The following is a 27,799-nucleotide window of genomic DNA, read 5'->3' on the forward strand; positions in this document are numbered from 1 at the left end:
CAAACTTTTCTCCTGAGAACAAATACGCGAATGCCTTAGTGGCTTTAAGCATACAAATGCTCTAACTCAAGTTGGCTTCTAATGTGCGTATGTTTACTTACATGCAGGTTTGTCATGAATCTTAAATTATGAAAAGATACAACAGTCATCTTTCTCCCAGTTTCACCCCAAAAGTGTAAAGAAGCAAATATTTTTCTCATTTTTATTTGTGTTAATCTTATGTTATTTCTTTTAAAAAAGTGCAAGATTTGTGAGTGTAAAAATGACTTTTAATTTTTATTTTATATTATTTTATATTATGTAATAATATAAAATTAGGGTATTGTTTTCATGTTTATGAATTAAAGGCCTCATCAGTATTTTACTTTTTTGGATTTTATTTCTTTTTATTTATAACTTAGTCGACTCTCCAACTGCTGTGACTTTCCGTTGCTGACTTTTAAATAAAATTGCACAATGCATTATTTCAAAAAAGAAAAGTGTATTTTTTGTCCACAGACGTGGACAGTCATTTAGTCACAGACACTTTGTCCTTTCTCTCAGCATGCTGAATTTTAAGAACTTTCCTCTTACTGTTTGCTATATGGGACCAGTACGTATGGGTGAAATCTCAGCAGATATAGATGCTATATACCATTTGAGGATGAAACCTACTGTTTGCTTACTAAGGAAAAAGTTGTAAGAAATATAAAAACTGATTTTATCCCTTTTAAAAAATTTTGTACTTTGGGCTACACAGTGACTTCAGCCAGCAACTTGACGGTGTGTTAAGTTATTCATAACTCTGCTTATTTGTGACAGCAGAAATTTGCTGTTAGGCCAAATAAAGAGCACATTTTGATGGTCCATTAACTGTCTTTGCCCTAATTACTGAGCATGTGGATATGAGATGTTTCCAATCAGCAGTAGGCGAGGAAGTACGAGGTTAAGATAATGCTCGCAGACATCTTAAAATACTTCACGTTTCTGTTTATTTCTTTATGCCTATGTGTTTTCCAGGTTGTGTTTTAAATCCGGTATGTCTCTTATGGTATTCTTGCTCATTAAAGTTTGCCGAATTAACCAGTCTGTAAATCAAAGTTGTTCTGATTTCCCACCAGAGATTTTATAATTGATGGTCTGTCAGTGGAGAGGAACCATATTCTTGTAAGGATAAATCTGATTGGAGGACCACAGGAAAGGATTTTGCCTTTGAGAGTACTAGATAAGGTTAGAATCTAAAGTTTAACAGTGTCACTTTCCATAACTCCTGCCTTGATTAATGGAACATTTTTGCTGATAATTCAGAATGTGGAAAATTATTTAAAATTAAGAAATACCAGCCCACCTTTAACTTTATAAAGGGCTAAAATTTCTAAGAGTGATACACTGAAAAAATGCATTGTTCCCACTGTCTGGGGATTGGCATGTGTCTGGGACATACTGCGTTCAGATGAGGTGTTTATATTGCTCCATTTTTAATGTTACGTTTCTTACTATAAAAGTGAATGCAATTTGTCTTTTTCTTACTTTTATATTTCTGTGGGTTTTTTTTTTTTCCCCGTGCTTGGGTTTTCATCTGCAGTATCTAATACCTGGAGCTTTCATCCATGTTCTTAACAATACAGTGTTTGTTAAGCAGCTTCTTTAAATGTTCTGCTTCTTGGTGACTGTCAGTCTTATAAAGATAAAATGCAAATTACTGTCAGCACAGCAAAGATGGCTAGATCAATGTATAAAATTGGAAATAGAGTTTGGTGGGTTGTTTTTTTTTAAATTTTTATAAAATCTGCCTTTTTCTTCTTGGTTGAAAAAAAGAACTGTAAGATCAAAACTGTCAGTATATACTAGAAAAAATTCTGGCTCAAATGCTTTTTCGATTTTGTATCCTTTAACTTTTTTTTTTTTTTTAGTGGTGGAATATCTCATTGCAAATTGTAGCGTCAAGCATAATTTTGGTGCGTAGGCAGTAATTTTGGAAACTTTACCTGTGTGTTATTGAGCAAATGCTATTAATTCTTCTCCTAAATTAATTTTTTTCTGGTCCTGTTTCTAGGGCAGTGATCCATATCCTTGGCCAATGTTTTCATCATTCCCTTTGCCAAACTGCTATGTTGCAGAAATTCCTAGGAAAGCTGAATTCAGACAAGGTACATACAAAGCATGCAAGCAGCGTAGATGTCAAACAAGCATCTCTGTTGATTTTTTTAATTATTTTTTTTCCCTTCCTCCCCATGCCCCTCCCCCCCTCCATCCTCCAGATTATAATCTCATAAGTATTTAAGGATTTTTTTATTGTTGGCTGCATTTGTAGCTAAATAAATTGGTTTGGTTTTGCTTGTCTGCCTTTGTGCAGCTGTCAATCTACAAAGCTCTGTTTAGTAATCTAATTCTTATGCAAACTTCAAGATTAACCTTTTGGCTTGTCTCAGGTGGGTGACTCATGAGATGCATTTATATCATCTCTCTAGTAACTGAAGGAAGACAGTATGGTTAAGCTACAAATTTTTTGTACACTATTTTCATGATTCAGATCCCTGTGTTTACAAAGCTTGGTAGCGTGTGAAATAGACAGTGTTTAGGATATTTGGTTTCCACATTGAACATCAATTTGGAATGCGGGCAGACTGAAGAATCCTTTGAAGAGCTATCTAGGCAAAGCAGTTTAATTCATACAGAAAAACCGTTTTAAGGTTTTAATTTGCATAAACAGTGCAAAAGAATCTGATGAATGGTTTATAGTAAATAAATCACTCTTTGTATTTGTTCATGTTTTCTGTATCATTGAGATGTACTTGTTAGAAATTACTTGTGAATTTCCTTAGCAGATACAGATTTTCAAAAGTGATAGAAGTTAACTGTAGAATATAAAATAGTCTGTTTATAAATATCTAGAAAAAAAATAAAAAAGGCTATTCCCTTTTCTGACAAGAGGAAAGGCCATGTATTTATAACAGAAGGGAGTTTTTGTTGTTTAACTTTAGTAATAACATTCCAGCAGGCTTCCCAATACAGTTTTCATAAAACAACAATCAAATCATCATAAAGTGGGTGCCCAGTTTTTTTAAATATGTCTTCAAGGAGGCAGATAGTATTGCTCTTAGATTGGAAAAACATATTTTACTGTAACCCACAGAACGTCTCTGTTCTCTTGCTCAGAGCAATTCTGTTGCTAATCATTAACCAGTTTGATAATGGAATAGACATTGTAGTTGTCACTTGTGTGGATGACAGCCAGCAAGGAAAGCTTGGCTAAAACTTTTTGACTAACAGTAAATTTGCTGAAATAGAGTTTCAAAGGCTTGCAGATGTGTTTGATGAAGTATTGAATATTTGCATTTGAAATGGCATTTTTTATATTAAAAAGTAACTGAAGGAAAAGACAATATAACTGAAAAATTAACAGAACATTTAGTTTTATAGTCAAACAAAATATTTTGTTTGCTGTTTGAAAAATAACGAAAATAAAATATTGAAAGTGTTCTATTTCAGTTCTCATTAAAAAAAAAAAAAGGAATTATTCTTCCACCAAACTGTGAATATCTGATTTGCCAGACTGAAGCTTTCAGGATGTGTAAGTTATTTTCCAAGAAAGTTTCAGAATAAATAGATCAAAAATGAAAAGAATGAGATTAATGAATTGCTATTTCCAGTGCTTATAAAAGAGAAATCAAGAGCATGAGTAGAAGATGGGGAATATCTGAACTGCATTCTTCAGCACTACAGTATGGGAGTGATAGGAGTGCTCATTTGCAAGAGAGGTTAAAAATACAGTTATAAGAAAGGTCTGTGAGTTATAGTTATGCAAGACAGAAGATGGTCTTTGTCAGTTGAAGGTGATGAGTCCTTGGGTGGAGTATCTCTAGCAGGGCACTGCAGTCTAAGAAAAATAGATATATTTGAGGGATTCTAGAGCACAGATACAGATCATGACTCTGAAATGTGATATGAGGGTATAGATTGAAATAATTGGAACTGGCTGATGCTGAAAAGACAGAGGTCATGCAAGTCTGATAGTATGTTAAAAGCAGTTAAACAGAGGACAGATTGATTGTTTTCTATATCCCTGTGCAGAGAAAAAAACATACTTGTGTTACTTGGCAATAAAGATTCATTACAAATTAATAAAGAAATGTTCTAGTAGGATACATCTGGAAGTTCTGAAATCATCATTGGAGGTTTTAAGAACAACTTCTTTGATGTTGTGAATATTCAGAATTCGTGTCGTGTGTTACACAACTCGCAGGTTTTAAAAATAGTTTAGGCAAATACTTGTTAAATTTTAATTCTGCTTCACTGCAAGGAGGTGGACAGGGTTCACACAGACTTCTGAACGGCAAAACTTGTGCAGCCGTGCAAACACTTGTACACTGTATGAGTGGGAATGGGCGAGTGCTTTGTTATATCTGTCACCAAAGATCGAAGGTAGCAGAATGTTCCTGCGGTTCCCTGAAGCTGTCTGTATTCAGATTTTGTGCTGCGGTGTTTCATTATATAACCTGTGTGATATCATTCCTTTCCTCTTTTTGTGGTGTTTCTACTACGTGAATGATTAAGGCTGCTAGATTCTTAGTACCGTTAAAGAATGTATAGTTTCTTTGGCTGGAAAGGCTGTAACTGTAGGTTTTATGCTGTCTGCGCTGACCTCTTACTCACCTCCTCTTTAATTAACCATGGACACATCTTATTAACCTGGATGCCAGAAGCTTACCTTTTCTTTCTCCTTTGAAAATTGGTCCTTTGTCAGTCATGTAATTGTGATGTCAGCTGTAAAAACATAAGCTGAGTTGATTTTTGTTTTTAAAAATGTATCTATAATACAGATATTGGAGATGGCTGGGAGGGGAGGAAAAACCAAAAGGGTTACAGATGTGCACTCAGATATGATATTGCTCTCTCTGAACGTGTTTCTCTTCTGACCCTCCCTTCAGATGGAGTTGAAGGACAGATGCAATAACAGAACCTTTGTTTCCTACGGGTGTCTCTCAACTAATGGAAGTTGCCTTTCTGAGTGCAACCTGAAATTACTCTGAATATTTTGGAATAGCGTGTCTGTTGCTCACTGAAAAGATTATGTGCTGCTGAGGTCAGGGAGCAGGAAGTTTCGTTTCCACAGCCCTAGGCGTCACGTAGCCTGTGACTCTATCTAGTCTAATGGAAACCATAGATAAAACTTAGAGTAGCATATGAGGGGTGGTCACTGAAAAAAGCTTTATTCATACTGAGTTTTCTGTGAAGAAAACAGGCAGCACTGGCACCTTTTGGTTGTTCAGTGAGCAGGGGAAAGGGAGGAGGAATAATGAGCTGTAAGAAAAAGCAGAGCTGTGCTAAACCTGCAGAGTGTCTGGAACATGTGTTTCCCAGTACCAAGTCCTGAAGACTGCATCTTGGAGAACTTTTTTTTAGCACTTTTGCTATTATTCTGTGCTGATGTAGTGCTCACTGACACTAGCAACAGGATATTTTGCCTCACTGGTTAGAAAATGAAGCTATTGTAATTTATGCTGGTAAAATTAGTAACTACATTGGAATAGTGGAGTAATTCCTCCATTTTGAGATGGCACTTTGAATGTACCCAAAAAGTATATTTGTATTTAAGGAAAATCTGTATTGCTTCACTCTACAAATATCTGCCCTGGTTTTGCAGATGTTAGGCATTTGCCTGTATGGTATATGTGTCTGTAGGAAAAGGTATATGGAAAAATAAACTTGCTTGCTTTTGTATTAATATGCATGAATTATTTCAGCCAGTATTGAGAGTTGGAAAACTATTGGATAGCAGTATATTAATGGTTCAGTTCTGTCAAAGATAATTTATAGTGAAGCTTCAAATGATTTATGGGGATCGTTATTTACGTGTGGAAATTAATTATGCCATTTCCACCTGTTTATACTGCAGCAAGATACCCTCTTGCTTTTCTTTTGTCTTAATTGTTCAATTATTGTTTCAGTAAGATAATTTGAGGAAGAACTATTAAGTGGTTTTCAAAGAGTGATATAGTCCTTCGTTATTCAGAATACAACTATTAATGTTTTTTTTTACTTGTAATATTAACTACACTAGGTTATTAAAAGTTAAACTTTTTAGAACTGTATTAAACAGTAACATTCACTCTTCTGTTGGCACAGAAGATCTATTTTCCTTTTCTTCTCCTAGCTCTGTAGTTATGACAGTTGGTGATGGGTGTGACTGAAGAATAGTGTCCACAATTGTCCTGCAATGATGCATTCACTGCTTAGCATTTTCATATATGTAGGCAACCCATCATTCACTAATCCTACCCTCTTCCTGACTCATACAGTCCAGAATTGCTACCAAAAGTCTTCTGTGATAATGTTCTTAAAGTCTTTTGATGTTTTATCTTGGCCACTGTTCTCTGAGTTCTTTGCTTTATACTCTAAATTGAATGGCAACATGCTGCCATGTTTCTGTTCATTTTTTTTTTTTTATCAGATTTCTTTTCAGACCTTTTTTTGGTGATTTTTTTTTCATATATATCTGCCTGAAACTAGCAGTCTCTCTTTTTATTTTTTTTTTAACTTTCTCTATCAAAGAACCAGCTATATTAGCTTTCCTGTTATCCAATTTCACATAAATATCTTCATCACCTGCACTTCTTTGACTTGTCCTTCTTTTTATATTTGGTTCAGTATTCATGTATGAGGCTGTTGCCTTCCATTCTTTAAGAAGTCTACTCAATTAATGAAAGGTGAAAGAGAAGTAAGTGGACAGGTCTCAGAAATGTGCATGGGCTTTCCTAGAATATATATCCTTATATGGATATGTTTTCATGTACTAGTCAAATATAATATAGTCAGGTTACTCATTATTTCTAAGTTTAGATTTGGAATAAGGTACACATGGATTTACAGATCTTAGTATCTTAGTCACAGAAAAACTCTTTTATCACAAAAAACAATCAGATGGGAAAGGGCTTGTGGCATTTCTGATGTTTTCTAAAACACTTATGTCCTAGGTCTTACCAAGGAAAGGCACAAAAGGTAGCTGACGAATTATAAAGCAGCATCTTTTAGGGAATGAGATCAGTTTAAACTTGCAGAAAGTTATGGTGTGGTGGTTCAGATTTCATACGTGCGGGTAACTGTAGGTTAGTGATAGTGCAGTTCCATAGCTCCATGAACTAGTAAGCACGGTTATTTTTTTTTTTTTTTTTTTTTCAGAAGGCTACACAGAGCAACCAGTGCTAGCACAAAGGAAGGGGTGGGATGGGAAAATATAACCACATATGAGGAAGAAGGCAGGACTGCAGCAGGTTAATTAAATTGACATAAGCTTCCCTTCAGTCACACTGGTAGAGTTGAAAATATTTAAAAGCTCACTATTATCAGAAGAGCAAGGTCTTACTCATTTCCTTCCTCACTTTTTCTTTTCTTTCTATTGCTGGTTTGTTGTTTTTTTCTTTTTTTTCCTTTTTCTTCCTCAGTTCCCTCACCTTCTGTCCTTCATCTCCTTCAGCAGTTCTGGTATTTCTTCCAGAAAAAAAAACAGTAATTCAAGTCATTAATGTGAGATAACTAGTGAACCCATTTAGTGATGTACAGAAAAGAGAAGATAGAAGAGCAAGACTTCTCTCTTTTGGCATTGGCATGTGTTTAGATCATCTCTAGCAACAGCGTGAAAATGCGCCTTCAGTAACAAGCAATATGCATAGCCCGGGGCTGTGTGGTAGTTGGGACTTCCATCTATGTGGTAATACTGTTGGGCACATTATACTTGCCAACTGACTTCTGAAAGTGAGCTGGCATTTATTTGATATCATGAGTTTTTTGGAAGTAATTTTCATTCAAAAAAACCCCCCAGGTTTTCTTTTTTTGTACTGTGATGACCTGCTGGAGGAACTGCTAGTCCTTGTTTAATGGCAAGCTGTTAAGAGGCAAGTAGTTTAGCTGAAAGAAAATAAGATGCTGTAAGTTGCCATAATATACCAGTTACAGTATATAATAGATGTATTAAATACACAGTTATGCTATAGTATCTTGGTTGCATGGATCTTAAGTTTGTTTCTCTGTAATTTGTGTTTGAACATTTGTGTGCTGCACTCTCCAAGGATCCGAAGTCTTGTATCCTCCTTGACTTGGGGGAAGAAAATCCACTGGTTATGTAAAACGAGTTCTTTTTTCAGTAGGTCTGTCACTATTCTAATGACAGAATACATATCTGTGTTAGTGATATTTGGTACATATTTCAAGTTGCTTAAGTTCCTTTTTTTTAAATACTACCTTCCCAGAGGAACCTTAAGGCAAATACAGTCGTCCATGGTCTTTAGCAAAATTTCAGAAAAGACTAATACTGTAGTCTTTATTTCCTTATCTTATTGTTGGAGGATAAATTAACATTGTAAAAGGTTACATGTTTTAACAGTACAATTTTGGATGCATTGATGGTGCTAGATACTAGCATGTGCATGCTTCAGCAATCACAAAATAAAGATTGAATTTTGTAAAACCTGCAGGAGAGGAAGAATATTAGAGAGACGAAGTGTGCAAAGAAAAATAGCGGTCAAATCAAGAAGCCAGAAGGAGGCAGCAGAGATGGATGGGCCATGATCTTGAAATTCTGTTTTCTTGAAATTGTTGAGGGATTTTTTTTTTTTTTAGTAGTTTTATTTATTCAGAGGAATCAAAGTTTCACTTTGGTCTCTGGTAGGTTGACTGATTAAATCTCAGCTTGTAGTCTGTGATCATCGTCTGCCAAACTGTATTAGTACAATCCTTTAGGAAGTAAAATAACTATTTACGTTGTAGAGGAGTGTTGCGTTGCAGTTCTAAGATTTCCTTCTACCTCTTATAACAGAAAAGGGCAGAGAAAGAACTAGAAATCCTACTGATAATACTGATAGAGTAAATCCTCCACATTAAATTTTCATACTCATGTAAGCTGTTCTAAGCATCAGTGCATGTTATTTGGAAAGATACTAACTGAGGACTTATTCCTTTGTTATCCTCAAAAACTTTCATGTTAATTTATTTGGAATAATTATTAATGATAATAATTAAATTACTATAATCTTCTTTTGAAATACTATGTATTGTATAATAAATTCCAATGACAGGGAGACAATTTACTGATTATAAATCATTAAGGTCTTTAGATCAGCTTAAAATAAATTATATGCAGTATTGTAGTGCTGTTAAAAATATTCTAATCTTCTAAAAAGAATAAGATAATTTGAAAATAGTATGTTGTTTGTGGAAACAATTAAGTTTTATTGGAAAACTGAAATACAATAAAGAAGTGAAAGTAACAGCAAATATTCTAAGTAGCTATAGACTGGCCGAACAATTGTTGAATCTTTAGTCAGAAGTCACTTTTCATGACTGAATTCATTTCTACAGTGTCCAAAATGTAGAAACAGAGCAAAGGAGAGCTTGCAAGGTATGAAGTACCTTCATCACCTTAGTGAACAATTAGTAGTAGTGTAGACTATGATCTGTTCCTAATGATGGGAACAGCATGGTCCCACAGAAGAGGAATTGTGCACAACTGGAGTGAGTGCATGTGCATTTACCTTATTACAGATGCCATCTTTATTATTCTCTTCAAGTTGACCAGAAAATATTTCATAGCAGCATCAAGTGCCTTGGGAACCAAGTTGCCTGAGGAGAGGCAGCCTAATTGATTGTTTCCATTTTGTAGGGGTCATTACTTTGTGTGAGTTTGATCGGTTTTATATTGCATAAAATTACTTCATAAAATGACTTGGCATTTGAACTTGAAATTTGTTCTGCCTTCAGAAAAATAGAATTTGAATAGTCAGCCCTTCCCAATATATTAGCATTTTTTAACAAACGCTGCATATGGGAAGAAATTATTTGCTCTTTGATTTCCCAAAGCATATGTATGCATTCTTTTAATCACTGCCTTGCATATTATTATTCAGTGTGCTGTGTCATCATGCATCATGGTAGCATGCTAATATTTATTGTTCAGTGTGAATTTCAAGATAGACGTTCTGGTTGCAGAAGTTTGATTTAAATAAAAAATTCTTAAGGCTTTAAGTACAGACATCATATTGTTGAAAGCCAACAACATTTTCATGTATGATTACACATGCTGGTTCTACATTTGTCACTATGATTCTTCTGTTTTCAAACCTCTGAGACTCAGTCAGTTGTGAAATTTACTGCCTCAGCCTGTGATATTTTTTTCTAGAGAATTGCTAAAGTATGTGTAATTTCCTTTAACTTAGTAGAAAAGAGGGAAAAAAAAATCCCTTTTAGCCAAGAGAGAAGAGAACATACTTACTGTCCTTTTGTCATTGCATCAATGGCAATTTTAATTTTGAAGGCACATCTCCCTGTTGTAGAGAGAATGTGTCTTTAATAACAAGGTAAGAGTAACAGTAAGGAGCAATCTTTGAATTTCTTTCTTTGCATTTAAAAGGAATCTTTTGTGAAAATCTTTTTGTAAACTCTTCTGCAAATTTGTTTTATAAGCCAGCTGAACGTATAATGAAAAACTTTATCTGATACATTTGTGCCTCGTATATAAAAATTGTACCAAAATATTGAGTTTTAATAGCGCTCAGGTAAAAAGTAAAGCATTCAGAAGTTAGAAAATGCCGGAGTTATATTCTTGCAGCCTCTGACAGCACCAACAAGCAGCCTGTGGCCCTGGGCTGGAGCATGTTGGGTGCACCCAGATTCTTCAGAAAACTCACTTAAAATTCTAAGTTTCTCTAAATGTTAATGGAAAATTTGCAAGGTGACATTTCAGCAACAGCAAAAGTATATGTTTAGTGTAACCTTTTGTCCCAGTTTTAAGTCCTTGTGCTAAAGTTGGGAAGCACTGGAGATTATCTGCAGAGCTAAGGTAAGAATTCTCATAGCATGGGCAGCCCAGTGTGTTTTCACAAAATTTACTCAATAGGTATGCTTAGCAATCTGAAGGCATACACATATATGCCATAATATCTGTCCATAGTAGAGGCATCTGAAGGAAACCTGCTTACAGAAAGAAGCAGGAATTTTCTATGGTACGCTGCTATGTTGCTGTCTTATCATGCTTTATTTCATGTTCTGCAAAATAGTGCTGCCACCTCACGGTTTTATTATTAAATCAATGATATTGGGTGGAGGATCTTTGCTTATCCTCTATTTTAGATTCTTGGTGGTGAAATCACATGGAAATACCAAACTACTTTCTTTAAAATGCCTTTCCAATTCTTATCATTTCAAGACAGAGGAGTAATAACTTTAGAGGAGTTATAAAATGTGCCTCAATAATGTCTTAAATGTTCAAAGCCCAGCAGTAAAGTAGAATGAGTATTTCTGTTCTGTATAAAGCAGAATGTCGTCAGCTTTAGGACTGCTTCTCCAGCCTAATTGTCATAGGATAAGAGATATTTATTTAGTCTTTTCTTCTTGAGGTTTGAGGTCTGCCAAAAATACCAGGCAGTGACAGGGGTCTCAGCTGCATCCGACTTTCCTGTTCTTTGTTGAAACAGTTTCTAGTTTCTGAATGCATCTGCTTCTTTCTATGGTACTCTGTAACTAATCGCTTCTTATTGCTTACATCGTAAGTTTAAAAGAAAGAAAAAATAAAAATTTAAAAAAAAGGAGCCAACATGATAACACTCATTTTTCATTTCTTCTAGATAAAGATCTTGACAAGCTCCTATCACACTTAAAAAGTCCAGAGAAGCAAGCTGGGTGGAGAGAAATTTGTAGAAAACAGTTCTGCAAAGTGATGAAAGCCAGACCAGATATCATCAGTGGAACAAGTGAGTATGACTTACTGAGTTTAACAAAGGAAGCAAACAGGAGGCTACTAGTAAGCAAACATTCTTTAAAGTTTCATTGAGGATTACATTTTCTATACAATTAGTCAATAGTTTTGTGTTGATTATGAAAACTATTTCAGTGGGATTTTCCTGAGTGAACAACTATTTTTCTCTATGGCCATCATCCCTCTGTGTTGGCTGTTTTCAACAAAGTTTGATACAGAAGCAGGGCTCAAATATAAGTGTTGTTTCAGATCTCTAGAGAGTCCATTATTGAGATGCTGAGAAAATGGAAAAGAGAGCCTCAGAGAAAACAAATGTTTCCCAGAGATCAGTGAATGTTTTTAAGATGGGTTCAGAAGTTATATTAATGGCCAATTTCAGTAAAAGATTCCAGAATTAAGCCATACTGAACATCAAAGAAGCCACTCATTCAGTTTTTTCTTCATTTTCATATGTATTTTCTAGTGAAGAGTGCGCTCATGCAGGAGCTTTGGTATAGATCAGTTAAAACAAGAAACCAGACAAAACAAAAGCAGTGATCACCCATGTGACATAAATGATCAGAAAACGGATGTAGTAATTCACTTGTAATATCATATAACCTTGTGTAGCAATAAAGAACCTAGGTATTTTCAGAAATTGCTGGCTTCCATTTCTGTAAGAATTCTGTCAGTGCATAGTCTAACTTCGGTTACAGATGACAAAGATTTCCCTTTAAATTCTTCATGTAAGCAATTAATACAACTGACAGTGAAGACATGAAGTATCTTCTGGGATCAAAGTAACCCAGCATTTGTGTTTTACATAAGAGACCTGAATTTTATGCTAAGTTATATAGCAATATAAAAGTTATCAAAGTTATAAAAGTCATTTATACAGGCACTGATTAAATATTAAAATAGTTAATAAGAAATTTGTCATTTGTATTATATGGTTATTGTCAATAATTATTGAATGTTTCTAAATTCTGAGCTTTCTGTTCTTACTGCTTGTTTGAAACAAGCTTGAGTGTATGGTCTTAGGTGATAGTAAATTAGTCAGAGCTTTCACCTTCTGCTTGCGAGAATGTATGTATAGACAGAATACATATGCATATGCGTATATGCATTTGTAATACACATTATATTGTACACGTTCATAAATGTGTGTATTCAGTCAGCTTTGTGAAACAGGTGAACAGAGATTCATAACCATTCAGAAACACCTGAACGTATTTTATGTGAACTTTTGCTAGTATAAGAAAAATCAGTTTAAGAGTAGCAATTAAAAAAACGCTAGATCTTTCTGGCAAAATTGTATGTTTTCTTTTCTTGCGTGACTGATCTAGTAGTTCAATGAGGATTTTTTTTATGTTATATATTGTGAAGCACAAATAATTTAGTCTTTGTAAAATCAATTTTATTTGAATGCAGTATATTTTCTAGACTGATCTCTTCTTGGATTATATGAAATTTTTGTTAAAAATTGTTAGTCTGTCTTCCTGCACCTGAAAGGAATTATTTGTAGAAAAAAAATATTTTTACAAAAACCAGAACATACATTTAAAGTTGCTAGCTTAAAAGAAAAATAAATATATTTCCTTTTTGCTTTATAGTTATCCATACACAGCCCCAAAACCTATAGAGGTTGTTTTCTGTTTTTTGTTTGGAGGTACCAGAAGCTAGAATGAGGAATTAGAGAAAGTCATTAACATTTGAAAACCCATAGCAAAAAAATTATGCTTGCTTCTGTATAACTGTTTCCAGCTGAGATTGAACTGGAAGTAAAAGTCAGCAAGAAAGTATCTGTTGTTTAACCTCACAAGGACTTCTTGCAAGTGCTTTCACAAACCACACAAAAAAGTAAAGTATGAAAATAGAATAGCATAATGAAGCACTAAATAAATAAATAAAAACACCCTACAAAAGGATAGTAATATTATAAACTCAGTATAATTACTGGTAATTTAAGGTGGGTGCGAAGCTGTTCAAATGTTGCATGTCAACTTGGAGATACTTCAGAAGCAGCAAAATATCTGCTGGCTGTGTGGTTTGAGACAACGTCATGTTCATTGAAACTGCTTTATGAGAGACAGCTGTGCTGCTATGTATCTTTTGCAGCATGTGAAGCTCTCCCAGATTTCATAGAATCATAGAGTCATCTAGGCTGGACGGGACCTTTAAGATCATAGAGTCCAACCATCAGCCGAACACTGCAAAAACCACTACTGAACTATGTCCCTAAGCGTAATGTCTACCTGTCTTTTACATACCTCCAGGGATGGCGATTCCACCACTTCCCTGGGCAGCCTGTTCCAATGCTTGACAACCCTTTCGGTGAAGAAATTTTTCCTAATATCCAATCTAAACCTCCTCTGGCACAACTTGAGGCTGTTTCCTCTTGTCTTATCGCTTGTTACTTTGGAGAAGACACCAACCGCCACTTCTTTGCAACCTCCTTTCAGGTAGTTGTAGAGAGTGATGAGGTCTCCACTCAGCCTCCTTGTCTCCACACTAAACAACACCAGTTCCCTCAGCTGCTCCTCATAAGAGCTGCTTGAGACCCTTCACCAGCTTTGTTGCCCTTGTCTGGACACGCTCCAGCACCTCAATGTCTTTTTTGTAGTGAGGAGCCCAAAACTGAACACAGTATTCAAGGTGTGGCCTCACCAGTGCTGAGTACAGGGAGATGATTGCTTCCCTAGTCTTGCTTACCACACTATTTCTGATACAAGCCAGGATGCTATTGGCCTTCTTGGCCACCTGGGCACAGTGCTGTCTCATATTCAGCCAACTGTGGACCAACACCCCCAGGTCCTTTTCTGCGGTGCAGCTTTCCAGCCACTCTTCCCCAAGCCTGTAGTGCTGCATGGGGTGGTTGTAACCCAAGTGCAGGACCCGGCACTTGGCCTTGTTGAACCTCATACCACTGGCCTTGGTCCATCAATCAAGTCTGTCCAGATCCCTCTGTAGTGCCTTCCTACCCTCAAGCAGACCCACACTCCAGCCTAACTAATTTCAGAGGACTGAGTGTCTTCAGTCCAGAACACAAGAAATCAAAACTTTCTCTTTAGTTACACATGGAGCAAACTGAAGGATTCCAGAACAAAGCAGCATACTTATGCTACCTGTGCTGGGGCCTTTCTAAGGGAGACTAACATAAACAGCAGTTGAAACAGAACATAATCAGCAAAGAGAACGTTGGATTCAATGACTGTATAATGTAGCATGTTTTGATTTTTAAAATATTTTGTGGTCTGGTGTTAGGATTACCAGATGCTGAATCTATAGAACCTTCTTGAACTCCATCAGAAAATTCTTGAGCAAACCTTATAGTATCTATATATATATATAGTCGAGTTCACTCTTCTGGTGTTGATTACCATCTCATTGACGTGGTCAGTGTCTTTGTGCTAAATGCTGTGGTATCGCATTACTTTTGGGAACATTCATCTCTAGATTGGCGTTTTCTCTGCTAAGCATCATCTCTGACAGTAGCTTAATTAATTTCTGTGGTCAAACAGCACAATGCAGTTTTGAATGGCTTTATGGAACCACTGAAAGGAGATGCAAACCTTCCTCATGCTTGTATGTCTTTTAGTGTGGCTGGTCTGAAAGTGTGGGATTTTTCATGGTCATCTAAAAGCAAATTGTATTGTAGGTAACCGGCTGCTATGTTCTGTTGTTCTAAGCACAATAAGACAAAGGCATTCTTCCAGTCATTTGTTCTATAAAGGTGCTACAGATGCTAGGCATATAGCTGCTTGTTGTTGAGCAGCTTTTCATGTGTCTTTGGGTCACTTATATCAGCTAGGAAACATGAACATGGATAGAGCCCTTGGCCGGGTTGAGTCTTGGCCTATTTTGGACTACTCTTTGCAATACTTGTGGCCTCCCTGAAGCATCTTAGTACAGCTAGATAAGAGCTTTCTATGTATTGGCATCTAAGCTATGGCAGGAAGCGAAACAAGAAAATCAATTCCTCTGAAAAACAGGTTAGGTTTATGTAGAAAATTATTAGTCTGTGTAAATCTAGGCTTAGTATATTGCATCTTCAAATCGTTCACATGATTGGGAGGTTGTTGGTTTTGTGTTTTTTTTTTTTGAACCAGTATCTCAGCTTCACTATTTTATCCATGCCTTTTTCAGTTATCTCCCCCTTCTTGTCCTTCAGAAGGCATTTCTGTTAATTTCAACCCCAGCAACTCCTTTTTTATCTGTTCTCAGTTAGTGTTGTATCAGCAGCTGACCTCTTTCCAGTCTGGACAGATTCAACTGCCTCTCAATTCAGATTCGATTAATCCTCTCCGCTCTTAGGAGAGTATAAACCTGAAGTAAGAGAAATTAGGGTTGTTGCAGAGATCATATAATTACATGCTAACATTCTTCCCTTCATAAGGAGAGATATTCAGTCCCTAAATCCTAATCATTCTCTTCAAGCTTTATGTCCATATGTGGATAGGGGTAGTAAACTCAGCTAGAATGGCGTGCTCCATGGAGTCATTCAGGGTTTCCATGGCACATCTTCGTCAGGAATTTGGACTTAGATCACCAGTATTCTTAAGAGCCTATTAATTTACCTCTGAATTGTTTGTTCTTAAAAAAAGAACAGTAAAAAAATGTGTGGGGCATATTTTTCTTTTAAGATAATTTTCATCGTCAGGCAGTTACTCTTTTAGTCTCTTTAACTATTAATGACTACAAAAATACAAAAAACTCTTGAAATTGTGTATGAGACCTTACTGGAAAACACAGTATTTTTCTTCATTTTTTACAAGTTAAATGGCTGATGAAAGCACAGTGGTTATGATCAACACAGTGTTCTGCAATCCATTAATGCTTTGTGAGCTCTGCCTCATCTGAGGTAGCTCTGTCAAAACATGCTGATGAAAACTACTGTGATCCCTTGATTAGTCATTGTTTGTGACGTCTGTGTGCTGCAGCCGTTAGCAATTGTTGCAAAAAGTTAAGAGTAACTGCGGAACTTTCCCCATAGGATGAAGAACCAAAAAGATGGATTTTTTTTTTTCAGTAGGTATGACTGTTGTGTGTGGTTGTGGTTTTTTTATTCAGGATAACAAAATGCTAAACTTTGCCAGTTTATCAAAATAGCCTAATCAGTCATTGTAAATGTAGCTTATATCAAAGTCAACTTTACCCTCCTTGTTGAGATTCTAGTACCTGTATCTCAGTTGTCACCACTCTGCCTTTATATAACCGTAAAGATAATAGGGACTTTACTTTTTGATGAACAAGATCTTCTGGATTCAAAGACAATGAAATACTACATTTTAAAAGCCATTATTAGCATGTTGTTCCTTGTTTTTTAAGGAGAAAATTATTTAAATTTCAGTCTCCGTTAGGTCCAGCTATAGAAGATTTGACTTACTTTAGTCTTGCATAGCGGTCTTCCATAGGCTCTCTTGTTAAGTATGTGAGAGAGAATTCTATAGGCTGTGATTTCAAAAAGACACATCAGGGTAACTGCATTAGATTTCCATTCTGAATTGATCCTCACAGGAGCCTATTTTTCTCTGTAAGAAGAACATAGATTCTCGAAGCTCAGTTCGATCTTTTTAAATATAGACCAAATCTTCTGCCTCAAAGATCACTCAATTAGATCTAGATTCTGCCTGTGGTCTGCTGTCATGTTTTAGTATGACCAATTTAAAAATATTGCATTCGGAAAAGAGGTTTATAGAATAATACAAAAAAGATGTTTACCTTTTTATGCCCTTACTTGATTTTTCAAGGAGGCTTGTTTCAGAATTAGAGTGGAACTGTGGGTCTTTTGTGTTACGCAGGAAGAACAATTGCAGATCAAACTTCTTTCTTCTGTCCCCCAAACCAGTTTGGAGCAACTTCCAAAGGTATATCCTGTAAGCAGTGTAAGTGCATGTGAGCGTGCATGCATGTGTGTGAAGATTACGACATTTGATTAGGATTTGAAAGGCTGTTTTGTCCATTAATGAAGAAGATACTCATATATTGGTATAAGATGTGCAACCTTCATCTCTAATGGAAGCAGTGTCAGAATTTTTATTGTCTTGGTTTATTCTTTTCAAAGAAAATGCAGGCTGCTCCTTTGCCATTTCAATGTACAATATTTGAAAGTCTGTCCCATTATCTTAGAAATTAAAAAAAGTCCTCTTTATTATTGCCATTAAGAATGGAATTGCGAACTGTGTTTTTCATAGATTTATTAAACAGAAGCATGGTTGATGAAGTTGAAAACTTCTGACACTACTCTTACAAGAAGTCAGCTGTCCAAGGTTTTCACTCTTGAATTTTTAACTTCTAACACAAGTCAAGCATGACTACTGTTAACTCTTAAGAAAGTTTTTCTTTTAAACTCCTCTGAAGCATCTCTGGGTTGGTATAGAATACGATCCAGTAACACTAGTTACATTAGAGGATCTGAAAAAGTCTGATGCTTTTTGCAGTTTTTCACTATTTTGGCATAAACCTTTCAGAGTAGGGTTTAGATAACCTCTCATGGTGCCTACCTACCAAAACAGTTTTAATCACATGAATATTTTTAGTCAGTGTTCTTATTCAGTTTAGAAACCATTTTGTTTACCTTCCTTTTGTACATTATTTCTTCAAGGGAAAAAAGCAATCCTGTAGGAATTTAGGTGTTTTATGAGCATACTGTAGTCATTTAGGGAATTTTAAAACTCTTTCATTTAGTTTGTATATGATTACACAGTCTTAAATTAAAATCCTCTTTATTTTGGAAGTGTGGATTACATTTGCATGAGGTAATTGCCAGTCTCTTAAAAACTTCAATGTTAATACAGCCACACTACTGTAATTTAAGAAAATCAACTTTTTCACTGAGTTGGCTCAACACAACACTAGTCTCTAACTCTGGACATAACCTCTGCATGAGAATATGGGCTTTTAAAACAATACTGACTGTACTGTACAATGAACTGTCCTAAATTTCTTTTGTCTACTTTTCCAGTTCAATGAAAAATCACTGAGCCAGTTTCCACCTTTATAGAGATTTTCAGGGAGTGTCCAGATGGCAGCTAAATAATTTAGTATTAAAAGACAAAAATTAAAATAACTACTTGTCATTTTGCATGGACATTCTTTTGGAAGAGACAATGTCCTGTGAAAACCCTCTATTTATGTATTAACCACATTTGGTTTGATAAATTCTTACGTGTGTCTTCCTCTCTCAAACTTGATTAAAAGATTCTCAAAGATCCTGATAGGCACTTAGATAAATACTTCCAAATGGTGGAAATCAATTTAGTGCTTGAGTTTCAAAAAATTGCATAGCAGTTGAGCTGTCACTTCTCCCATTAACTCAAGCACTGAACTGAAATATTCGACTGCTAGGTCAAGCGTGTGGATGCCTTCCAACAAAAAGGGAAGAAATGTACAGTGTTCTCACTTGGTTTTAGATTTCCTGAATTATGTGTTATTTTAGTCTTTTTAACATAGTTTCTGTTTGTTATTATAGTACGGTATATTTATATTTCAATACTCACAATACTAATACAGTAAACATCTAGCTAGTTACAAATTTTAAGTTTATTTCTGCTTTTTGCTATCCAGAGCTCCAGGTGTAGACACCTTTGTCATTTTACACAAGTATTTGTTAAATTGTTTGTGGACCAAATTCCAGTAAGCATGTTAGTGAAGATTAGTGAGATTGTTTACTCTGTTTATTCTTGCAAAATAAATAAACTGTTACTCTTCTGTAAAATAAATTGCTTTTTGCTAGCCCCGTGTGGTTTATTGACCACGATTAAAAATAGCTATATTAGGTTTAATTACCAGTTTCTTCTCTTCATAAAAATGCATAAGAATATAAATTACAAATGTAATTTTTTTGTTTTGATATAGTAGTCCTTTGCAATGCAAAATTAATTTTGTTACTGTTTGAGTTGCTACTCTAACTGCAAATCCGTGTTTAGCTGTTGCAGTGAAATTTCTTTTCCCCTTTGCCCTACCCATCAACATAGTATTACCAAAACTCAACCTTTTAACAACTTTTTCTGGACTCGTTCAGTGTAAATTAATTTCTGTAAATGTTTTAAAGAACTAATCAAGAAAAAAAAATCATGACTTAATGTCAGCACGTTAGCTTAAAATGGTTGGAAGAAGAGGTAATTGTCTTTGTGATATCTTTTTCTTCATTATTTTTCTGACATAACAAGCATCAGACTGTGGTTGGGGATTCTGTCATCTTCCTTCTCCTCCTCACGTATGACAGAGCTTGCACTGCAGTCTCCTGTGTTAGTTTTCCTGTCAGCAAGGCTTGGTCAGGAGTCTGCTAGCTTTCTCCGTTGTCACTCTCACCACAGATTGTTACGCCTTACTTCTGCTGCTACAACTGTTTGTACAGCTATCCGCTAAAATGGTTTAGTGGAATTATTCTGTCTAAAACCAGCAAAACCATCTGTGAGTGCGTGGAGTTGTGTGCAGGAATGGGTGACTAGGGGGTGAAGCTTCGGTGCTGTTAAATTGAGCTGCTGCCAAGGAAATGGTGACATGTGGTCTTAAAACAGGTACTCCCATGGGTAGCAGTACTCGTTACTCTCGAAATACACTTCCTCGCTTGGATTAGTTTGAAAAGAATGTTATATCACTGTTCTTTAAATCCTGTTTATCATGACAGCAACAGCTGTTTTGGTATAGTATTTACTTATAAAAAAAATGTTCTTTGTTGCTATCTGAAATTCTTAATATAGCTCATCTCAACACGGGCTCCCTCCATGTGTAAAGGCTTCCTTGTATCCTTTGTTTAAATGTGTAAGGTGGTAGTGTGCTCACTTGCCATAACCTCAAACTTGCAGAACTGAGGAACCGGGAACAGTTTCTTGCTAATGATTTATCATTGAGAGTTCTTACTAACTTCCTGGCTAACATCCTGTTAAGGGGGGAGATACAATTTCCTACATACTGACCAGATGTCAGCATCTGACTTACCTATGTGGTACCTGCAGACTCAAAAGTTCCATGGCAAGAACTGAATAAGAACATTATGGTCATCATAAAATACAGAATTTCCCAAAGGAAATGCTCCTAATCATAAAATACAGAATTTCCCAAAGGAAATGCTCCTATTGCTTAATTTTAAGTGAATAATTTTTATCTTGTAATAGCATAGGTGGTTTTATAGCATGTTTTTTTGAAATAGCCCTTAAAACTTCATTTACTTTTGTTAGCGTTATTTTGGCATGGTGTAAGTTTTTTGTTGTATGGGGGTTGTTGGGGTTTTTTTGTTTTCTTTTTTTCTTTCTTTCCTGTCTACATACACTGACAAATATAGTAAGATATTGTAGTTTAATTATACCTAATTTTCATTTCATATCAAAACCATGTAACAAATTCTGAAGTAATCCTTGGAGGATATAAAGATAATATGGGATTCTCTTTCTGTTTACACTGAATATATTCTCAGTAAAGCTATTGAAATTTAATTTAAGAATGGTGTTAGGAATGCAAAAGCGCAATGCATGCTTTGAATTGTTCCCCCATAAAAACATGAATAAACATGCAGGAATTCAAGTAGCTTTAGTTTCTCACATACTGTCATTTTGTTAGGTAATGTAGTTCCCCATTTTGTAAGTTGCCTCTAATGTTTTAATGGGTTTTTACTTTTTGCAGTTTTGGCAGAATTAATTGAAAAGTTCGTGTCACATCTTTCTGAAAGCCGATCAGATTGTTATTTCAGCACGGGAAACTATAAAGGTCAGTTTCCTAATAATTTATTGCCATACAGCCTCTTCATATTTTAATTACTTTCCTTTTAAACGTATCTGTAGCATTTGGCGGTTTGTTTAATATGTTCTTTAACAACTCAGAGATTCATTACTTAACTGGTGGGACATAACCTCACCTTAGAGCAAAAGATGATGTGCTTGAGTAAACAGTACAGGTAATTATTGGTGATGGGCTTTCACATTTCTGCATGTGTAATGGAAAGATGGAGATACAGAACAGGTGGGGGTATGATTCAAAGTATTTGTTGACACCTATTATAGAATGATTTGCAAAGCTGGTGGCATAAACATTTAAGATGGTGTAAGCAATCTGGCTCACCTTTTGAAAGCCTCGTAATATATAATGAACTCAAAGGTATGCAATTTATATTGCATTAAAGGATATGTGTTAAAGAACTGCTATTGTTGACAGAGTAATCTGAGTGTTAGTTTTGTATAGATGTCTTGCTTACAGCCAAGCATAAAGGATGAATGATAACGTTAATTTATTCTGAGTGTAAAATAATACATTTTAATATTTTGAAGAATTTGCAAAATTCGATTTAGAAGCATAGTTAATATCTGCCGGAAAACGCACTTTCATTCTTTACTATCTGTCCAGGACTTTTCTCTTAGGTTGTAGTTCAGTCATTTAGAGCACTTATTCTGGAGAACCAAGCCTGCTTTGTGGAGAGTCTGTTATTTATACTGATACTTTACTCTCACATCCATAGGATGCAAGTGTAGTGTCCCTGGAGACTTCAGACTTGCCTTTGAAGTTTCAAAGTATAAAACCTTTTTAGTAATTTAGCAGATCTTTCTTTTATGTAGTGGCCTTTACCTTCTGAAAGCATGCTAACGGAATACTCTTAATTTTATTTGAGAAACTCTCTTTGCTTAATGAAGAGAGTTGCTGAAGTGACAGTTCATTCTGTCAATATTTTATTTTTCATTAAAAGATCCTTTTTTTGTTGTCCTCCATTACTTTGTCACTTTTCAACTTCTCTGGAGGCATAATGAGCAACAAAGATCTTTTTGTGGACTCATAAGATTTGCTATTTACATATTTCTGACATTTCCCGATTCAAATGATGATTTTGGTGGTTAAAAGCCCATATAATGTCTTCATGATGTAAATGATTTATTTGAAACCTAGACTGCCCCTCTTGCTCCTCTCTGTACAACTCTCTTTTTAGGTCACAGTTCGAAGTATCACGCTTTCTGCAATGATATGGAAGGCCCAGGAGTGGTTTTCTTTTCTGTCATGGGGAATGCCTATCTCACATAACTTTGGAGAACAGTATGGCCCGCAGACATAAATTTTCAAGGTTATCTTAGTGTTTCCTGTTAGAAAAACAGGAAAACCCGCTTGGTTTGATGAAGGCAAAAGCTAACTAGAGGAGGAACCGAGATCTAACTGTGCAACCTCCAAGTGGATGTCTTGCCCAGCAAAGACAACATCCTACTGTTTCTTAATCGTAACAGCTAAGTGCTTCCATCCAGTGTGGAAGAACTCTAATGAAGGGAAGCAGTAGTCCATACTTTGTTCACTTAGGTGTCACGTACCTCAGTTTCAATCCACTCTTCTCAACCTTTTGTTCAAAGCTAGGATTTAAAACACATTCAGGAAGGTTGAACCTATATATTCTCCGTTATTGATGTGCGATTTCACTATGAACCATTGATTACGTGGAGGTGGCAACAACACTACATTATTTATCTAAAATGTAATGCTAACTTTGAAGAAACACCAGGTTTGAAATCCTGTGATGATTGTATGCTTACGTTATTTTTTTAGAACGGAAAATCCCAAAGAAAGGTACAGAAACAAAACAAAGATAACACACTAAAAGCCTCAATTCTTGGTTTTCTTGAGCTTGACAGATTTTCTTCCTGTGATAAAAGAACCCAGTCTGTATGACACTCCTTTTTGTATTTCTGAATATTTTTTTCATTCAGTCTTATACAGGAACTATTGGACATTAAGTCTGTATAAGTTTGCCTGTTCAGTTCTCAAATAAAAGTTCCAAAATTTAAAGGGTTAGCTGATGAACAATTTTCATTTGCAAATGCTTTTGATATTCTGTGTGTTTTAATGAAGACAAGCTTGGAAATGAAAGAGCAACAAGCCTTCTCAAGGATAGTCAGTAGTCTGGTGGTAAGAAACTGATGTGAAATGTAGGCAAGGGGCTAGTGTTGTCTTACAGCTTTTTTTCCTTGTCAGCAACACTATTATCACAGACGCTTCTTGTGAAGAGTTCTCCAGTCCAGGACAGTGTGTTGCTCAGGCAAACAGCACATGTTTCATCAAGAGTTTAAGTTTTATAGGAAAATAGTTACTAAAATTTCATGGCACCTTTTTCAAACACGTGTAGCAATGAGTGTTTTCCAGGGAAACCAGTTTAGACCAATAAATTCATGCTGATTGACATGAAAATGAAACAAAAGTCTGGCTCTACATTTGATTCTATGATTGTACTCCACTCTGGTACAATAAAAGGGCTTGATTCTATAGCTACATTTATGCTCATTTCATGTTCTTTTTTACATCATAAAACATATAGTGTGGCATTCCTATGAAGACAGGGAATGCACTTTGAGAACCCAAGTCTGTATTACCCTTCCTATGTTCTTACAGAAGGGACAAACAAAACATGCTCAAATCTTTGTAGAATCATAAAATCATTGAATCGTTGTAGTTGGAAGAGACTTTTAAGATTATTGAGTCCAACCATCAACCTAACACTGCCAAGTTACCACTAACCCATGATCCTCAGCACCACATGTACCCGTCTTTTAACTACCTCCAGGGATGGCCATTACACCACTTTCCTTGGCAGCCTGTTCCAATGCTTGACAACCCTTTCTGGAAAGAAATTTTTCCTAATATCCAATCTGAACCTCCCCTGGCACAACTTGAGGTCGTTTCCTCTTGTCTTGTTGCTTGTTACTTGGGAGAAGAGACTGACCCCCACCTCGCTACAACCTTCTTTCAGGTAGTTGTAGAGAGCAATAAGGTCTCCACTCAGCCTCCTTTTCTCCACACTAAACAACACCAGATCCCTGAGCCGCTCCTCATAAGACTTGTTCTCTAGACCCTTCACCAGCTTTGTTGCCCTTGTCTGGACACACTCCAGCACCTCAATGTCTTTTTTGTAGTGAGGAACCCAAAGCTGAACACAGTATTCGAGGTGTGGCCTCAACAGTGCTGAGTACAGGGGGCGATCACTTCCGTAGTCCTTCTGGGGACTTTATTTGTTAAAATTTTTATTTACTTAAAATTAGGTTTCTCCTTCTCTAATGGATTGAATAATGATGGATCAGATTTGTATACATTTCCCAGGATTGTTTGCTGATGTGTATGAAGGGTTGGAATTTCTCCAAGGAGAACACTTAATTATCGAATGCCTTGTTATTTCAGAGTATCTTTTCCATATACGCATGTGTAAGTGGTACCTAAGCGATATCCTAAAACTTCGGTTACAGTAGAGACATTTTTCTGAATTAGTAAAGCTAATGAGTTGTTAGAAGGTAAACTATATTCCAGATTCATCTTTCCAGCTGCACATCTAAGTAAGCCAAACATGCACTTGGCAATTTCATGCATTCCCTTGAATAAATTTGGGTCTGAGGAACTGAAAACCAGTTTCTAGCAGTTGTTTAATTTTAATGAAGAGAAGCCACAATTTTCATGAAGGTGGATTCAGCACAACGCAGAGATATTCAGTGTTTATCATTTTTCTTGAAATGAGAAATTGATTATCTTTAAAAAATGACAGCTTTCTAAGCCAGTAGGTAGTTGTAATTAGAATAACACAGTCATCCATCTGCTGTGGAATCCCTTGGGATTTCAGTCTATTATAAAATTTGCAAATATGGAAAAATCAAATTAGTTTGGGTTGTTATCATTTTCAAGATAAGAGAGAAGGAAAAATATCTGATAAACCACTATACATTTGCAGTGTTTAATTATAAACAGTAACACAAATCTTACTTGAAGTTTACTTTCTGCTAGCAGCAATGATACTGCTGTTATGTGGATTCAGATGAGTAAAATAACATATAATGTGTGTGTTAAATGTTAATGAACTGTCAGTCCTCTTTCCCAGAATTAATACTTCCTAGTTCGCTTTTATTTTTCTTCGTAAAAAACCATAACCATCGAAAACCAAATCATTGATGTCTAGCTGTAACAGGCAGTAGGATGGCAAGAAACTGAAATTTGCTATAGTAGTAAAATAGGCATTATTCACTAGGGATATGAAGTTCCTGAAACAGCCACTTGCTCTTCCTATTGTTAGTAAATTCCAGTTCATTGCAACATAAATGTTTTGTGGAAATGTATGAGTTTTCTCAAGGTTCCAACAAACCCATTTCTGAAAGAATTCCATTTAGAGTCATTTAATGTATTAGTATCTGGACTTCTTAATTATCTCCACTGTGTGTTGCAGACCGTCCAAACTTGGGAATACTACAACCTTTCAGGATTAACTGGTTGTGCAGATGACCTCACAGTTGAGTTCTGTATTTCCACTGAACTTTGTTTCTGAAAGAGCTCTGCCATGTACTTCCAAAGGGACAGAACATCAGGGATTTCAGGTCTTGGCCATAAAAATCAAATGTCACGGTGTGTTCCTTCTCTAGATGAGGCTTAGTTCTCTGGCTGAACAAAATCTCATAGGAACTTTCTACTATTTAATGAGCTCTTAATCTTCTAAGGGTCAGGTGGATCGGGTAATGAACTGAGAGATTTTAAAAACACCAATGGGAAGCTATCAGTATAGAGCTGATCAGAAGGAGCAGCAAATGAGAAATACAGGCCCACAACCCCAAATTGGGCTGAAAGGGAAGGAGAAAGAAAGGCATCCTCCCTTTCTTCCTGCATCATTTGATGAATGCACTTCTTTAAGGATGGGTGCCCACTTTAAAGTCGCTGTTAGCAAAAAGCGTTTTGCCCTTTGCCAGTTTATATGCAACAGGTGTGAAAACATGGTTTGTTCTTAATGGTGTTGCTGCCAAAAATAGCTTGTGTATTTGTGATGACCAATACATGAAGAAGTTCAAGATATGAAAATTTTGATCTTGTATTGTTATGACAAGCGTACTGATGACATTACAGATACTTTCAGTAGTCAAGGTAGAATTGCACATGAGGTTACCTAGCTACGATGAGAAGCCAACAACATTGTCCAGCAATTATTCTTGGATCTTGTTTACATTGTCTCCATTCACAATTCAAATCCGACAATAATAATACTTTTCTTTGAAGTGATATTTTGTTATAGAACATTCTAACAATGAATATGAGATTCAGACTGTCAGAAGTGCTCTAGACAAACAGCCTGGTGGAAGAGATGACACCGTCAAAAAATGGTAGCAAAATGGCAGAAGAGAATATAATGAGAAACGTATGACTTCTGCTCTGCCCCAACTCCAAATAATGATTTAAACTAGAAAACTTTCATAAGGACATCAGAAGGAGAGAGGATAGATACTGACAACACAAAGTTCTATATTGACTGCTTGAGCACCTGCCCACTGATGGTGTCAATGTTAAAATACCTGTTGAAGAGTAAGTGAAAAACCTGGGGTTTTTTTTGCTAAAACAAAAATAATTGTGACTTCCACAATTTCAGTTTGTATAGACAAAGCCAAGGACTAGAGATCTGATAGTGAACAAGACTACATACTTCAAAGAATTTTTTTAAACGCTTGCAGGAATTATACAGATTGCTCTGGCCTTCGTGGGATTTTCAACAGCTGTTTGCAGTATTGTTAGTTACATGGTTCCTTTGAATCGAAAGTATTTTCGATCCATATAATGAAAACTAATCTTTCTTACCATTATTGAAGTTAAAATTTAACATTCATTAACACTTTGTGAAGATTATTTATATCACCATAAAAGCATTTGGCCTCGACACCAGGGAGTGAAAAAACAAAATCAATAATGGGAGGAACAGCTTTACTTGTTTCCTCCGTTTAACACAAAAGGGAAGCCAGTAGTTTCTTTGGGGTAACAGCAGTTAAATAGGCATATAAGTTAATTATTACCTAAAAACCATACAAGTTGTATGAAATATTACATAAAGCTGTTTTGGTTTGGCATCCTGTCATTTCAGTATGAATGTGATGTAGCCCATTTTCTTACTTAAATACATAAAAGCTTCTTCATGGTAAGAGGGAAAATGAATGAGAAAGCAATCTTTCATATGAGTTGTAAAGTTGATTGAAGTCTAATCTGATCAGGACAAATACTACTTGACTATATGCGCTAGTTAACTTACTCTGAAGTGTTTGCAGCTATAGATTGAGTTTGATAAAACTATGTAATCTCCTTTGCAAGTCGTGCCTTATGGGATATCTGTTTTTC

General features: G+C 35.8%; 1 protein-coding gene across 1 annotated transcript in view; it reads left to right on the forward strand.

The window, feature by feature from the left end:
* The window catches only part of TBC1D32 (TBC1 domain family member 32), a 94,388-nt gene that overhangs the window by 47,657 nt on the left and 18,932 nt on the right, over positions 1-27,799 (forward strand). The window contains exons 25-28 of the mRNA XM_082481157.1: positions 1,101-1,209; positions 2,036-2,129; positions 11,598-11,723; positions 21,332-21,415. Of these exons, the coding sequence (XP_082337283.1) occupies positions 1,101-1,209; positions 2,036-2,129; positions 11,598-11,723; positions 21,332-21,415 (413 nt within the window). The remainder of the gene's footprint in view (positions 1-1,100; positions 1,210-2,035; positions 2,130-11,597; positions 11,724-21,331; positions 21,416-27,799) is intronic.

The sequence above is a fragment of the Vanellus vanellus genome (genome assembly GCF_965231255.1).
Source record: "Vanellus vanellus genome assembly, chromosome: 3".
In the NCBI taxonomy this organism is placed as follows: domain Eukaryota; kingdom Metazoa; phylum Chordata; class Aves; order Charadriiformes; family Charadriidae; genus Vanellus; species Vanellus vanellus.